Source organism: Rattus norvegicus, chromosome 10 (assembly GCF_036323735.1).
Source record: "Rattus norvegicus strain BN/NHsdMcwi chromosome 10, GRCr8, whole genome shotgun sequence".
Classification (NCBI taxonomy): Eukaryota; Metazoa; Chordata; class Mammalia; order Rodentia; family Muridae; genus Rattus; species Rattus norvegicus.
The window spans coordinates 56,190,862-56,205,685 of NC_086028.1; the positions used below are offsets into that span (position 1 = coordinate 56,190,862).

At 46.7% G+C, this 14,824-nt stretch overlaps 2 protein-coding genes across 4 annotated transcripts; one reads left to right on the top strand and one right to left on the bottom strand.

The window, feature by feature from the left end:
• Positions 1-113: 113 nt before the first annotated feature.
• On the top strand, positions 114-7,629 carry Rpain (RPA interacting protein). 3 transcript variants are annotated; one of them, NM_001033060.2, is made up of 7 exons: positions 162-527; positions 1,620-1,790; positions 3,047-3,107; positions 4,078-4,189; positions 4,343-4,406; positions 4,966-5,106; positions 7,515-7,627. In NM_001033060.2, exons 1-7 carry the CDS (start codon positions 447-449, stop codon positions 7,542-7,544), a joined length of 660 nt encoding a protein of 219 aa, NP_001028232.2. In that variant the 5' UTR covers positions 162-446; the 3' UTR covers positions 7,545-7,627. The 3 variants fall into 3 exon arrangements, with proteins under 3 accessions (XP_063124734.1, XP_038941417.1, NP_001028232.2); XM_039085489.2 differs by lacking the exons at positions 3,047-3,107; positions 4,078-4,189 and having other exon boundaries at positions 121-527; positions 1,620-1,666; positions 7,515-7,629; XM_063268664.1 differs by lacking the exons at positions 3,047-3,107; positions 4,078-4,189; positions 7,515-7,627 and having other exon boundaries at positions 114-527.
• Positions 7,630-7,672: 43 nt separating this feature from the next.
• Positions 7,673-12,324, bottom strand: C1qbp (complement C1q binding protein). Its single transcript, NM_019259.2, has 6 exons — positions 12,098-12,324; positions 11,520-11,670; positions 9,744-9,837; positions 8,529-8,624; positions 8,253-8,375; positions 7,673-8,070 (listed from the first exon to the last, which is right to left on the bottom strand). Exons 1-6 carry the CDS (start codon positions 12,321-12,323, stop codon positions 7,921-7,923), a joined length of 840 nt encoding a protein of 279 aa, NP_062132.2. The 5' UTR covers position 12,324; the 3' UTR covers positions 7,673-7,920.
• Between the last annotated feature and the right edge of the window lie 2,500 nt (positions 12,325-14,824).

Here is a 14,824-nt window from a genome sequence, read left to right on the forward strand (position 1 = left end):
TGCGCGTAGCCAATCCGTGGCCAGCATTCCACGCTTTAGCCTATAAGAGAGTAGGAATCCCGAGGAGTTGACCCAATAAGAAAGCATCGCTAGGGGAAAGACAGGGCTGCAGGTTGACGCCAAAGTGGGCTGGGCGGGGCGGAGTCAAGTGTGGGTTTAGGGAAGGCTTTGGTGCTACTGCTGGGCCAGTGTGTAGTAGCATTAAGAATGAGAGAGGTATATCTGATTGTCTACTGGACACCTTCCTCTGGGTAAACCCAGAACTTTCTCTCAAGACTCTCACCTTCCTCAGCCCACTTCTCAACTGCCACTGCTTCACCCATCCTTGGATTTCCCTAAATCTGTCTCTGTGCGGAGATAAGAGACTAACGCCCAGAAACTATAACTTCCAGAATCCTTTGCGTGCGTACAGGGGGCGGGGATTTGGGCGTCGCTTAAGGGATGAGATGGCCGAATCCTCGGGGTCTCCGCACCGCTTATTGTACAAGCAGGTGGGCTCGCCCCCGTGGAAAGAAACTTTCAGGCAGGTGAGTCTGAGGTTTGGGTCGTAATCACTTTTCTAACCTGTCCCAAGGATCTCTGTGTGCTCGCTTTAGCATTCGTCGTGGAGCAGGTGCCCTGTGTGATCTTCAACTCAAGTGTTTTGCTTTAGGACTGGGTCCTGGCTGCCGCCCTCTTCCTCCCGGGCTTTTGGCCCGAGTAGGTATTATTTTATCCCAGGATCCGACTTTGTTTAAAATTTTAAGTGTCATTACAGCAGTAGCAACATCACCACCTAACGTTGGGTTACAGAGGGAAGCACTCCATATGCACACATGGCGTGAGGAGTTCTTTTCTGAAGAGTCAGAAGAACATCAGTCACTGTTAGGAGAGTTGTACGTAAGCTCTCGTATCTTCTGAACTCAAGTAGTATTTCCCTGTTTGAAGCAGTATTTCCCTGTTCAGTAGTCTCTAAAGGAATGGGTGTATTCCAGAAGAACAACCCAGAAAAACAGTACTGAAAATATTATGTGTAGTAGTGTTTCTCAACAGTGAATGCTGACATTTTGAGGAGAAAGTTCTATTATGGGAGATTGTTCTGTACGATGTAGAACACTTAGATGCAGCATCCTTGGCGCCTCTACCTACAAAGTGGCATCAGTCAATAGCAGTTCTTCAAGCAGAGCTGAGACAACCACTTGGGGGTGGAGAGATCGCTCAACGTTAAGAGCACTTATGCTTTTGCAGAAGACCTGGTGGCTGTAACTGGTGTGGTGCACATAAACTCATATAGGCACACACATATACATGGGACCCTCCCCGGCCCCCAGGTTGTAAAGAACTATTGTACAAGAAGACCATTACTATAGCCATGGGTACAGTTGCAGGAATTTAGAATCCATATAAATGTCTGAAGTTAGTCTGTGGATACAGTTACTATGTATCCAACTGCCTTCATTCAGGATAAAATATGAGATATACGAACCCGGAAATACATGAATGTAATTTTACCCATCTGTGTTTGGAGGAGGACTTGAAGATAGGAAATTTTGCATCTTGAATTTTTATGTTTTTACCAACTAAGCATAAACTTGACCTTTTTCTTCTTAAACAATACTGCCCTCCTTTAACCTCCGCAGGGATGTCTTGAGAGGATGAGAAACAGCCGGCACAAGCTCCTGAACAGGTACCGCCAGGCTGCAGGTAGCACACTGGGGACAGCCTCAGACAGACTTCTTGTGCAAGAAGTAATGGAGGAAGAGTGGAATTCTTTGCAGTCTGTAGAGAACTGTCCAGAGGCCTTGCTTCAGGTCAGTCAAGGATCTGTTAGCTAGGGGACTACTCCATGAAGAACTTCTGGTGACCTTTTGGTATCTGTTTATCCAGGTCGTTTCAGTCTACCCACTTCCCAGACCCCAAGCCCAATTCTAACAGTCATTTGTCTCAGGGTTTTCTACTTTCATTTGAAGTATGTTGATGGTTCTGCATTATGGGATGCATATTAGGCCTGGCGCGGTCTTGCAGTATAATAACTTAGGAAATAAAAGAAAATTTCATTCTTGCTTTTTCCATTGGTTTTTAATTTTTTTTTTTTAAAAAGATGTATTTATTTTATGTACATGAGCACACTGTCACTGACACACCAGAAGAGGGAGCCTGATCCCATTACAGATGGTTGTGAGCCACCATGTGGGTACTAGGGATTGAACTCAGGACCTCTGGAAGAATAGCCAGTGCTCTTAACCCCTGAGCCATCTCACCAGCCCTGCTTTTTTTCATTGGAAATTTTGACTTGGTAAGAATGGGTTAGGGACCTCTCTTTAAAAAGGGTATCTACATTCTTCAGTTTGGAGGTGTGTGTCTGTAGGAAACCCTTTACAGTGTATCAGGAAAGGCTGTGGGTTGGGGTCAGGATTTAGGAATTCCAAGTTTAGTTTTACTGACTCACAACTTTTACTGTGTTTCTTTGAGCCTTAGTTTTTACATTGACATAAAGTAGAGAAGATAACACAAGCATTATGAGAATTGTGTAACAAAACATGAAAAGCACTGTATAATAATGATTCATTTTCAGTAGCATCTGTGTGTTCTACAGTATGTTAATTTGTTAGCTTAACATCACCACAGTTGGTGCTTACAGTAGGCCTCTCAGGTAGGTCTTTTTCCAGCTTTACAAAAGCTAAAACAGCTTTTCAAAGACCAGACTTTATCACACAGTCAGTCTTAGAAGGACATTTACTTAACTGCTGCCTGATTTTTGTCTCCCTTAAATTTGGTGCTTTTGTATTTTAGTCATTTGTTGGTAGTTCAGCTTGGCCACATTACCGAACTGTCAGCAAGTTCTGCATGCGGACTAGGCCAGGCTAATTTTGTCCTTGGGGCAGCTCCCAGTTACAAATCCCCATGGGACGCGGTGGCCAATTAATACTTCATATGGAATGGGAAGACCCCATTCTCTCTGCCCTGTCCCTGCTTATGTCTTGCTCAGGGATTGAACCCAGGCTATTGCATGCTAGGCAAGCGTTGCTCCACTGAGCTACACCCCCTGCCTTCCACTCTCTTGTAGTTGGAATTGCCACTGAACCTAGCTGTGCTGCAGGACATCGAACAGGAGCTGTGGAATGAAGGTAACCCAGGCAGTCATTCCTGCTTATGAGCACCGACTAATGCTGGCCCTTGCTTGACTCAGGATTAGTTGTTCTAGGTTGTTTGGGTGTTAGAGGTTAAAGCCAGGGCCTTGGCTGGGATGGCAGACATTAAAGCTGTATCCTAATAACTAGGATTATTAGTTTTTTGTTTTTTGTTTTTGTTTTTGTTTTTTTTGAGACAAGGTTTCTCTGTGTAGCTCTGCTTGTCCTGGAACTTGTTCTATAGACCAGGCTGGCCTTGAACTCAGATATCTACCTGCTTCTGCCTCTGAGTGCTGGGATTAAAGGAGTGAGCCACCAAGCACCTGGCAGGATTCTTATTTCCTGTTCTTACACCTCCATCATCAGTTAAGATCCTGGAGTCTCTGTTGAACTCTGAATTGCTGGCTGCTTGTCTTCCCAAAAGTAAGAGATTGTAGGGTTGTAGGTTCTGTGCCAGGAACTTCTTATTCAAGATGGGATCAGACAGAATAGAAAGTGTATCCTCACGGGTCTCATGGCTAGTCAACGGTAGAGTTGGGAAGCAGTTTCCATGTTTATTTTACCCTGCCTTTTGTTACTGTATGAAGCTGAACACTGGCTTGTGCCTGTAGTACAAGCTAGTTGTGACTTAATGTGGGAAGGCGGGCTCTCAGGAAGATGCTTGAGCCATATAGTTTCAGGCCTGCCTCTTTGGAAAAAAACGTTTATAGTAAACTTGTCACTTTGTGTAGGAGCAGACTTCTCCATATACACCCATTCTTCTCCTTTCTCGATTGATTGTCGGAAATTTTGTGAGCGACTGCTTCTTGAGGTTCTCATAGCACCGGTAGAATACAGTTTTGCATCTTATGTTATGGTGACTTATTCCACATAGCTTTATCTTGACTTGGTTTCACATTTATCTGTAAAAGAAAGAATAGACCCTTTCCTGTGGATACAAGACAACCTTGGGCTTTTTGCCTTGCAGAAAAGTCCATCATAAGTGAGTACGAGAAGGGCTTACAGTTTGATGAAAGTTGTCTCAACAGCATGTTGGCGGAGTGGGAAGCAAACCCCCTCATCTGTCCTGTGTGTATAAAGTAAGCATTTTAAAAATCCTTTTAGCGTTATCAGATCTCATCTCCTACTCCAAAGTGTGTCTAACTCCTCTGTCCCCGAGTTTATTGACCAGAAGGTAAAGGGAGCCAGCTTTTGTTACCACAGTGATCCGGGAATCCTAATTCTGTCTCTAGGTACAACCTGAGAATTATGAACAGTGTGGTCACGTGTCCGTGTGGCCTGCACATCCCATCTCACGTAAGTGTCCACACGGATTTCCCTACATGCAGACTGTATTAGAGGGCCTCTAGTGGGTGGTTGGAGTCAGTTGTGTAGCAGTCATAATAACTGAAGGGGAAAGGGTTATTTTAGTTATGGTTTCAGAGGGGACAGTCCGTCATGGCAGAGAAAACATGGCAGAGTGACTCCATGGCGGTGAAAGCCAGGACTCAGTATCTTGCCTAAGAGATACAAGACCTATCCCTGATAGCCTGTGTGCACCAGAAAGACCTTAAGACCAAACCTGATGTACATTCACCTTTAGTACCCTGTATGCATGCATATGCATGTATGTCTGTGCATCATGTGTATGTCTGGAGCCCTGGAGGTGTCACTCCAACTGGGTTTTACACTGCACTGGGAATGGAGCACAGTGCTTCACGGTTGTTAGGTGCTCTCTACCGCCTGGGCTACATCCAGTCCCCAAAGTGTAAAGCTCCAAAGAGTCAAACTGTGTTAGCTGATTGGTGTGAGGATTCAGCTTTTCAACCTGTTGGTTAAACAGTATTTACCGTCAGTCGCGGTTGCACTTTCTTAGTCAACAGACCTGACAGAGCAGAAGCTTCGGGCCTGTTTGGAAGGAAATGTGAACGAGCACAGTGCACACTGTCCCCACATCCCTGAATTTTCAGTCACCGGTGGAACAGAAGAAAAGCCTAGTCTTCTGATGAGCTGCCTGGTAAGCCTCCATGGGATGTAGGCAATTTTAAGAGCCCACTAGCAGTTGGTTCTGTTCTCCTCTTGGGGGAGGTAATGGCTTCGAAACGTGGAAATGGTTCATACATTTTATTGAGGCATTTGCTTCATAAAGTTAACAGCTGGGTGTGGTGGCACTTGTCTGTAATCCCAGTACTTGGGAGGCTGAGGCAGGAAGAGTTTAAGGCCAGTCCAGCCTACACAGTGAGAACCTGTCTTAGAAACAGATGTTGGGCAGGCAAGATGGCTCAGTAGGTATAGAGCACTTGCTGCCAAGCCTGTGTTCAATCTGAACGTGAGCTCACCCCTTGGATCTCTTGTGGTGGAAGCTGAGAACTGATTCCTGCATGTTTGTTGTGTTCTACAACATAATGGTGTGCACACTAGGATTAAAACACACGAAATGAGTAAGTTCAAACAGCCTGATAAGACAAGGGAGGAATAGGCTTAGAATTGTGCCCAACGCTGGTCTGGAAATTGGAGACTGTGGCCACGCTGCATGCTTTTGTTAGGTCAGCAGCAATAGTTGATCTCCGCATCAGGTCATGGTCACGAGTGCCGGATTGCCACCCTGGCACTGCTTTTGCAGAGACGCAGGACCCGAAGCACAGTGGAGCAACACGTTTTATCTCTCAGGTGTGAGGGACAGGACCACAGGAGCTGCCTGTCTTAGAAACCTCGTTTGCTGTGGGAACCAGTATTAATATATGACATATTTGCATGGCTTACAGGCCCCACGCAGGGGCAACTAAGGTGTCGTGGACTGCTGTAACATGCCAGATACTAATAGCCTGACCCTTTACATAAAGTTGTCCAGTGTTTTTGGGCTTGAGCTCTACCCTCCCACTTGTTTGCTTATTTTACCCCCACTGTATATTGATTTTTTTTCCCTCTGGGGGTTGGTACATAATGGGGGTTAGATAATGTAATGTGTTTTTGTGAATGCATTAATGTGGGACAGTTGAAGAGGCATGGGCTAAATGGCCTCAGCCTCTGCCTTCCTAGAAAATGGTACAGTGCTGAGATGGCTGTGAGAAATGCCTTGCAAGCACCAGGGCCTGTGTTTGGATCCCCAGAACCCATATAAAAAGCCATGTAGACATGGTGGCCACCTGTAATCCCCGAATTCATGAGACCAGGGGCAGGGAGATGCTTGAGAAAAGCTGGTTGTTATAGACTAGCAAACAAGGAACTCCAGGTTCAGCTAGTCACTGTGTTAGTAGAGCCATTCATTGAGGGAGACACCTTGTCAACCTGAGGCCTGCATACTCACATGAAGAGAAATAAGCACACAAGCCATGTAGAACTTCAAGTGGTAGCAAATGTTAAAATCTGCTTTTGAAACAAGGTATACATAGCCCTGAGGGCCCTGGACAGCCTTGCTACATGTACCTGCCTCTGCCTCTGCCTGTGCAGTGCTGAGGGTTAAAGGCATGCACCAAGTTCTTTAAAAGTCAGTTTCAAGTAGGTGGAGAGGTGGCAGTGGCTAAGAGCACTGTCTGCTGTTGTAGAGCACTCACAGACATAAATAAATCTTACCAGGTCCCGGTGATGGAAGAGGAGCTAGCAGGCAGGCACGGCCATGTGTGCCATAGTTCTAGCCACCAGGGAGGCTGAACTAGCATAATTTGAGCCCAGTAGTTCAAGACCAGCCTGAGCAAGATAGCCAGACCCTAACCTCAAAGCAGGTGATTGCCTGACTGCACCTGCTCAGCTTTAAACAGCAAACCTGATGGACACTCACCTCTAGTCCCCTATAATGACAAAACAGCGTGTAGCCAATGAGTGGCGGTTTGAGAGGCCAGTGCTATGAGAAGCCACATTTTCATCCCAGCAGTGGCTATGCTAGAGACCATTGTTGAGTAAGAGCTGTCACCACAAAGACGAGAAACTGGAGGAGGAAAAACTCTATTGAGCAGGCTCCAAGTTCAGTCCTGAGAGGTATGTACACATTTGAAATTTTCAGTGTCACTAGGTCTCAAAGGCACATGAAGGAAAACTGGGTTCAGATCCAGTGATAGTTGAGACAGTGGGGTAAGATTTCAGATAGTAAGGATGAGGTGATGATGTGGCTCACTTCGGGGCCACTGTGAGGCAGACTAGACTATCTGGTAAATCCCAAGTCTGTCAGGCTGGACAAGCCCCAAGCTGTCAGGTTTTGCTTTCTGAGGGTACTTGGTCCTAGCTTATAAGCTACACTGTTGATGGCGTCAGTATGGCCAAACAGGTCCATGAAAGGTGTGGCTTCTTTGATAAAGTATCCAGTGAATTAACTCAGTGGTTCTACTTGTAGTACACCCGTCATGACTGCTGACAGCTGTTAGCCATGTAAGACTTAACTGTTCATGTCTAGGATATAATTTACACTAACGTGTTTTCTATTTAATCCAGGCTTGTGACACTTGGGCTGTGATCCTCTAGTCCTGACCTCATGGCTGAAAACAACTCATTTCCTAAGAGGGCCTTTTGTATATAACTGATTTTATATTAAAACTTTTCAAACATCTCTGCTCTTGTGTTCTGACGTAGGGTGAAAGAAAAGTCGGAACTTTCCTGGAGGAGATGAAGTCAGATTTATTGTTCATCATCATGTCATACAAAAATCTACAAATAATAGATGTGTACAGGAAAAGAGCCCAAAGGAATAGTAAATGGAGGTGTAACGGCGATAATTTAAACTTGCTTTCCCCCATATATTAGGATGACAGCCATTTCAAAGCATAGTTGTGATGTCAAGGCAGCTTTTGCTCGCCCACCAGAGCTGGCCGTTTAGATTGAGGCCTTCAGTCTCACAGTTCTACTGACTCTTGACAAAGCTTTTGAGGTCCTCAAGAAAGGTGATATATTCCTGGTGCTCCAGGGCTGTGCTGAGCTCCACCAACTCATCTGCAAAAGTGTTATCCACCCCTCGGTCCGCAAGGAAATCCATTAGGTGGTCATACAAGGCCTGCGGAGAGAAACATACTAGCCTGAAAAACAACAGAACAAAACCAAAGTGGTTTGGCAAGGTCCTCTGACCTTCCCATGTGGTCCAGTGCATGTGTGCAAACAACAGTTTTCCCTCCTGTAAGGCTACTTCCTCCCTTCTCTGCAAAAGCCAAGCACCAGCCCCTCTCAGCCAGCACTCACCCAGTCCAGGGAGTCTGTGTTGAGTGTGTAGTTTGTATCCCTCCACTCAGAGTCACCAGTGGTCTGAAAGCTCACTTCCTTAATAGAGAAAATGTCACTCTCGGCCTCATCTTCGTGTCCGATCTGAGAGACAGCAAAGGTAAGTAAGTGAAGTGCCAAGAGGACCTGCAGTTCCAGCCCTGCTCCCACCCCACTCTCACCATCTTCCCCTCTGGTCTAGACTACCAGACCTTTCCCGCGCATGCTACACAGGTCAGGAGACTCCACCCTACCAACCTCGTCCTCAGGATAGTGGCAGTCCAGTACAAGGGTCTTCTTGCCATCAGTCTTTGTAACTTCAACCACAAAATTGGGAGTTGATGTCAGTTCTGGCTGGAGAGACAGGAATAAGTCAGCACATGCCAGTGTTGGTAGGGTGCCCCAGGAAGTTCAGAATGTCCGACAGCCACGCCATTAGGTTATTATTACCCATTTCTTAGCCTTAGGCAGTGGATAAGGCACTCAAATCTTCCAACAGCCCTAAACAGGTTATCAATCACATGGGTTTAGAATGGCATCTCTGCTCCCCCACACTGCTGAAGCACAGACCTAGACCTCCTTCCCCTTTGACTGTTTTGGTACAGGATCAGAGCCTGGAACATAGGGGCTCTAGCTAAGTGGCCACCTTAACAGAAATGGCAGAACCTTCCCTTTACTGTGACCCAAAGGACGGGCCCAGGCAGCGGATAAGGAGTTGGGTACAGGCTAGGATAGAAGCACAACAGGGAACTCCGCTCTTCATGCTTGTCAGTACACAAGACTGCCATCTGCTTAGTCAGATGGCCTGGGGATCCTGTAGCCCCCTCAGTGGTTGGCTCCTAGGCCAGGCACACTATTTCTAAAATGTCTGAATACTATCTAGACCCAGTCACGAGGGCCAGCAACTAAAGGAAAAATCTCAACTGATCAAATGTTAAAAATCTCTTAAGGCTGAGCTGGCAAGGTGGTTCACCGGTGTTTGCTGCCAAAGCCTGATGTTTAACCCTGGAACCCACATGGCAGAAGGATGGAATTGACGTTCCTATAAGTTGCTTTTGACCTCTACAATTGCACGCATAAGCCCCAAACATACAAATAAACACAATTTAAAAAGCCCCGCCCCCGGCCTTCCTATTTTGGTCACATGACTAGTGTTGATTACCCACTTGTCATCTTTCACACTGAAAACACTCCAAACGATAGCTTCTGGATACTAAGTATCCCCACTCCCCAACACTGGCAGGGGTGAGGGCACAGGCCCGTGATAAACCCTAAGCCCTTAGGGGACAACACTCTACAAACATGGTCCATCCACAACTCCAGCTAAAACTCACTCGGAATGACTGCATTACAGGTCTCAGGAGGCTCACCCTTCACCTCACCCTAGCAGGGAGGATTTTAAAAAGAGTGAAAGTGAAACAGTTCTTGCTTTTGGGGACAGAAATCTTGGCTGTCTGCCATGTCACTGCTTACCTCCTGCTCTTCGGCCTTCTGCCCCTGTGAGGGCTCCTCTTCACCATCAAAGGTTGGAGGGATGCTATTGTTAATGTTGAAAGTGACAGTGATCCTAGAAAGGCAGGTAGAGATACACCAAGGTACACATTAACCTAGTGGTAACAGGAGAGCAAGGCCCACTGAAACAATGTCTCCATCCTAGCCACACAGGGAAGTGAAGAGAATTTCATCTGAAGTGTACCTACAAGTTAAATGACTACAGCTGTGGATGAAGCTGCCAGGTTGGTGTCCTGGGGTCTTCCCATGGAAGCTAATGGAGGTGGACAGCCATCTGCCCCGGAAAGCCTCACAGCCACTGCAGAGCAGATTCACTTTGCACAACCACAAACTAGGAACTGAAACACCTAGTGGCTTCTTTCCCTTCTGGGGGGATTCTGGAGCTCAAATAAGTACCCTGCCCATGCTTGGCGGAAGTTCACAGCTGCACCCTGGCCCTTGTGTGACTGTAAGAATTCTTATGTGATGGACAGCACCTGTTCTAAAGTCAGAGACAGTTCCTTTGTCTCAACACCTGGAAAAGAAGTTCCGCTTACACAGATTCAGAGGGCCAACCAACCCAAGAAGAGTGTACTGGGGGCTGCTCCCTGGAGTCCAACTGGGCAATGCCTTGCTGCCACTTTGCCCCCGAAAAAAGAATGGCAAGGTGAACCAAAGGGCATGTACAACCTGCGATAGCCCAGACTAAACCTACTTCTTCCTTCCCTCCCTCCTTCCCTCTCTTATTTTGGTTTTTCAAGACAGGACTTATTTGTGTAGCCTTGGCTGTCTTAGTACTTGCTGGTGGACCAGGCTGGCTTTGAACTTACAGAAATCTACCTGTCTATGCCTCCCAGGGTGATAGAATTAAAGGCGGTGAGCCCCACCGACACTCAGCCTGGCCTTGAACTTTCTAATCTACACACACACACTTACTGCTAAGCTTATAAACCCCCGCACCCCCAATAAAACTTTCTTGTACACTGTGCTCCTGAAGCACTGGGGATGGATCCTGGAGCCTCACACAAGCTAGAGAAGCACTTAAGAGTCCAAGTAGACTTAGCCAAGGAAGACTGTGGGTGAATGGGTAACACGAAACAGCACAGACAAGGGTTTAACGGTTTTAGGGGTGCCAGGTGTGGTGGCGCATGTCTGCAACCTCAGCACACAGGTGTCTGAAGCAGCAGGACCCAGAGTCTGAGCCCAGTCTATGCTACACAGCAGCCACACAGAGACCTTGTCTCAAACCGAATCCCTTGAGGAGAGGAAGAGCTAAGTTTGGCTAAGAACCTTCTCCCTTTGTCTGATGGCCTTTCTACATGGTAACTTCTTCCTGTGACTTAACAGTTACACACGTGCACTTTCAACTATTATAAACACAAGCCAGACGGGAGTTCTAAACAAATGATTTACCAGTACTATTAAACAACAAAACAACAACCCAATGCTTAATCCAGACTGGCACAGCACCCCTCATTAATAACCCAATAACTGCGTTTGCCCCTCCCACAGGCTTCCCTCTACATACTCTGGAGCTGCTTCAGGTCTCCTTAATACAAGCCATAGAAGCTTGTATTCATTCAGTGAATGCACTCCCTGGAACCTAAGAACTTTCCCAAGTTTAATGCTTTCTTAAAGCCATTTTATCAAAGCATTGGGCCTAAGCTCAGGCTCTTCTGGGGATGGTCAGAACAGGATGCTGTAACCAGGAACTTCTGACTTGAGAATCCAGTATACAACCCCTGGGCCAGTACTTACTTTTCTCCGGCAACTTTGCGCAATAATTTAGCCTCCGTGCCGTTCACTTCCAGCTCCCAATCTCCAGACATTTTGGGAAGGGACTTATGCTTCTGGATCTTCTTTTCTTCCTTAATTTCATCAGTCAAAAATTCAACAAAGGCCTTGTCTCCTAAAAGAAAGGCCAAAATGATCAACAGTGAGAAAAGGTAGTTGCTCTAACCGATTGACTCGGACTGCGTGTAATCTATTCTTAAGGCTGTTCTAAGACTGTAGCGTAAATCACGCCTCAAAACGTCCGTTCCTCACTCTATAAAAACACCAGGATATATTTACTGAGCTGAACTGATATTACTTATCATGAGATGGTTATTTCTCATCATGAACTCATTACTATTACTTCCCGTATAAAACAAAAGAATTTCCAACTATCCTCTTCCATGTCCAAAAAGACGTGGACCCAACAACCACACTTTGAAACCACGACCCTACCGACTTTGCTAAGCCACATTTTCAAGACGCGAGAAGGGGAACCTGCGATCATGAGGGCCAGTTCCGAGCTGGATCGCCGCATTCCGACTAGGGTGCGTGAACCTTACCTTCCGTGTGCAGAGCGCCGCAGCCGCACGCGCAGGGAACCGGGGGCTGCAGGAGGCCAGAGCGCCGAGCGGAGCCGGCTCGTACGCTGAGCAAACCGAAGGGCCGGAGGCATGGCCGGGGCGCGGGCTGCAGTAAATGCCGAAGCGGCGGGGCCGGGATGGAGGCTCGGAGGCCCGTGGCGGCGGCACCCAGGGCGCGGGGCACGCAGCGCAGCAGAGGGAGCATCGCGGGGTGGACACGTGCAAAGGGAAGGACGACCGGGCCAAGACACCGTGTGACCTCGCGAGCCGCCGGAAGCCCCGCCCTCGCCCGGGAAGCGCTATCCACGTCGGAGGACTGCAGTACCCGGGCCGGACCGCACCGCGCCCTCTGCTGGGAGCCGCCAGCGCAGCCCGAGAGGCCTTGGCTCAGCTGTATTCTACCCTGGCCATCAAATCTCCCTTGCTGCCCGTTCTCCCCAATTCACCTGCTTTTCTCAACCCAAGCCACACTTTGTTACTTCGTGGAATACGCTCAGGTCTCATCCCAACAAAGATCACTTAGCGGTCTTCTGAAACCGCCTAGTTCTGAAAAGCTCAGACTGACCTGCATGCAGCTGCTGTGGAGTGGGCATCCAGGCCTCACATTAGACCCAGAATCCCAAGAACAGGATGAAGGATTTATGCTGGAAACCTCTGCACCCCCTAACAATTCGTGTACCGGTTTTAATGGACCATCGTTTTTTTTTGGGGGGGGGGGAGCAGGAATAGATGGCTTTCATCATCACATTTAGGTTGAGAATCAGGGATAACAGGCTGGAGACAGGGCTCAGTGGTTAAGAGCACTGTTGCTCTTACAGAGGCCTGGAGTTCTATTGCCAGCATCCACACGCCTTCTCACAACCATCTACCTCCAGTTCCAGGGCAGCAGACACCCTCTTTTGACTTTTACCAACACCATGAACGAACGTAGTGCAGACATGCAGGCAAAACTCTCAAGGACATTAGAAACACACACACACAAAACAAAACCAACAAAATCCAAAACCCAACCCAAGAAACAAAAACAAAATTTAACCAACCGAATTTCACACACACACACACACACACACACACACACACACACACACACACACACACACACCCCAAAAACCCCGCTCATGCTCTCTGGTCCTAGCATCTGGGAGGTAGAGGCAAACAGCCGAGTTTAAGGTCAGCCTGGTTACACAGCATGTTCCAGAACAGCCAGGGTTACATAAAAGACCTCTCAAAACACCAAAAGCAAATGTTGGATACCGAGTCTTACTGAATGAATGGCAATGAAACTACTGTTTAATATTCTAAACAGCATTCTTTAAATAAGGGAAAGGAGGCCCAAAATAAGAGGCCACACAGATCGTATACAAGATTCAGGTTTTTATGGACTTAATAGTCAAAAGTAATTTTTGAGCATTATATACAAGAACTGTTTCTTATGTTTGAGATCAGAGAGATTAGAGTGCAAGTCCAAATCCACTTCTTATTTTTCTACACTACAGCAATCGATATAAAATTGTTTCCTCACAGGTATAGTCTAGCTTATGTGCTCAAGGAATGGCATCTTAGATGCATGGCCACAGTTCCAAACAGGTCCTGGTAGGTAGCTGCAGACAAGGATTGTGTCACAGTAAATATGTTGCTGTGTTTTGGAATTCTGTTACAAGAGAGCAAAGGCTCTCACAGGGGACTGGTAATGAAACTTGTCCCGGGTGTCGTGGCCATGGTTACAGAGAAGATAAACACCGGCAGGACGCAGGGCTGCTAACTGAAGTCCAGCTGCTTGTTGGAGGCTAGTCTGTGCAGACTGGAGTCTTCATGTTGGAGAGTTTGCCAACTGGAAAAGCAGCTTAGGTTGTACTGTAGTAAAATCACCAAACATTTCACTTTCTGAAGGAAGCTTGAAGAGTGCTGTCCCTTCGGCTTAAGACAAGCATTAACTTCTTTGTAGTGATCTGTGGAGTCAGAATGGGGTTCCCACCTGATGTAATCCCTGAGCAACTGTGTTGAAAGGTAATTTTTTAAAAAGCTTAATAAAAAACTAAATACTCTATTAGAATTCTCCCACAATGTTTGGGTGGTAAGCAGATTTCTGTACAGATACGTTAGTTATGTAGAAACGGTATCCTTCACTCCTTTTTCTGGGGAGCCCCAGTCCTCTCTGCAGCAGTCCCTCCAGGTTAAAGTCCTAGGCCTCCTCTGGAGCCAGCCACTGCAATCTACGTTTCCTTTAACCCAGAAAACACCTCTTAAGTTTACTAAGGAACAGAAACTGTCCATTGCTGAGGAATATATTACCTACTCCTTGTTTTCTTTAATTAGCATAATGAGTGCTCTATTAAAAATACAAAAGTTCCTCTTGCCAAGCAAGGTTAAATAAACCTTGCATAAATACAAAAATACACTTAAAAAGAAAACACATTCTGGAGAGCATTTCAGACAGTTGATAATGTGACCATTTTATCAAAGAAATAGTCGCAAGTACTCAGACAACCCTAAGTCCTGGCTAAAAGCTTGACTAACCATGGCTAGGGTTATAATAAAGCCTAGACCAGACTCAACAGACACAGCTGTGGACCAATGAGATCCTGGCAATGGAAGTGCCCAGTCAGGCTACGCTCTCTGGAAAGAGCTTGTTGGACCCAGTGAAGAAAGTGGCCACTGTCTTCGAAGTGCCTTGAAGGTAGTTTGGCCCATTGCTTATAAACAGTA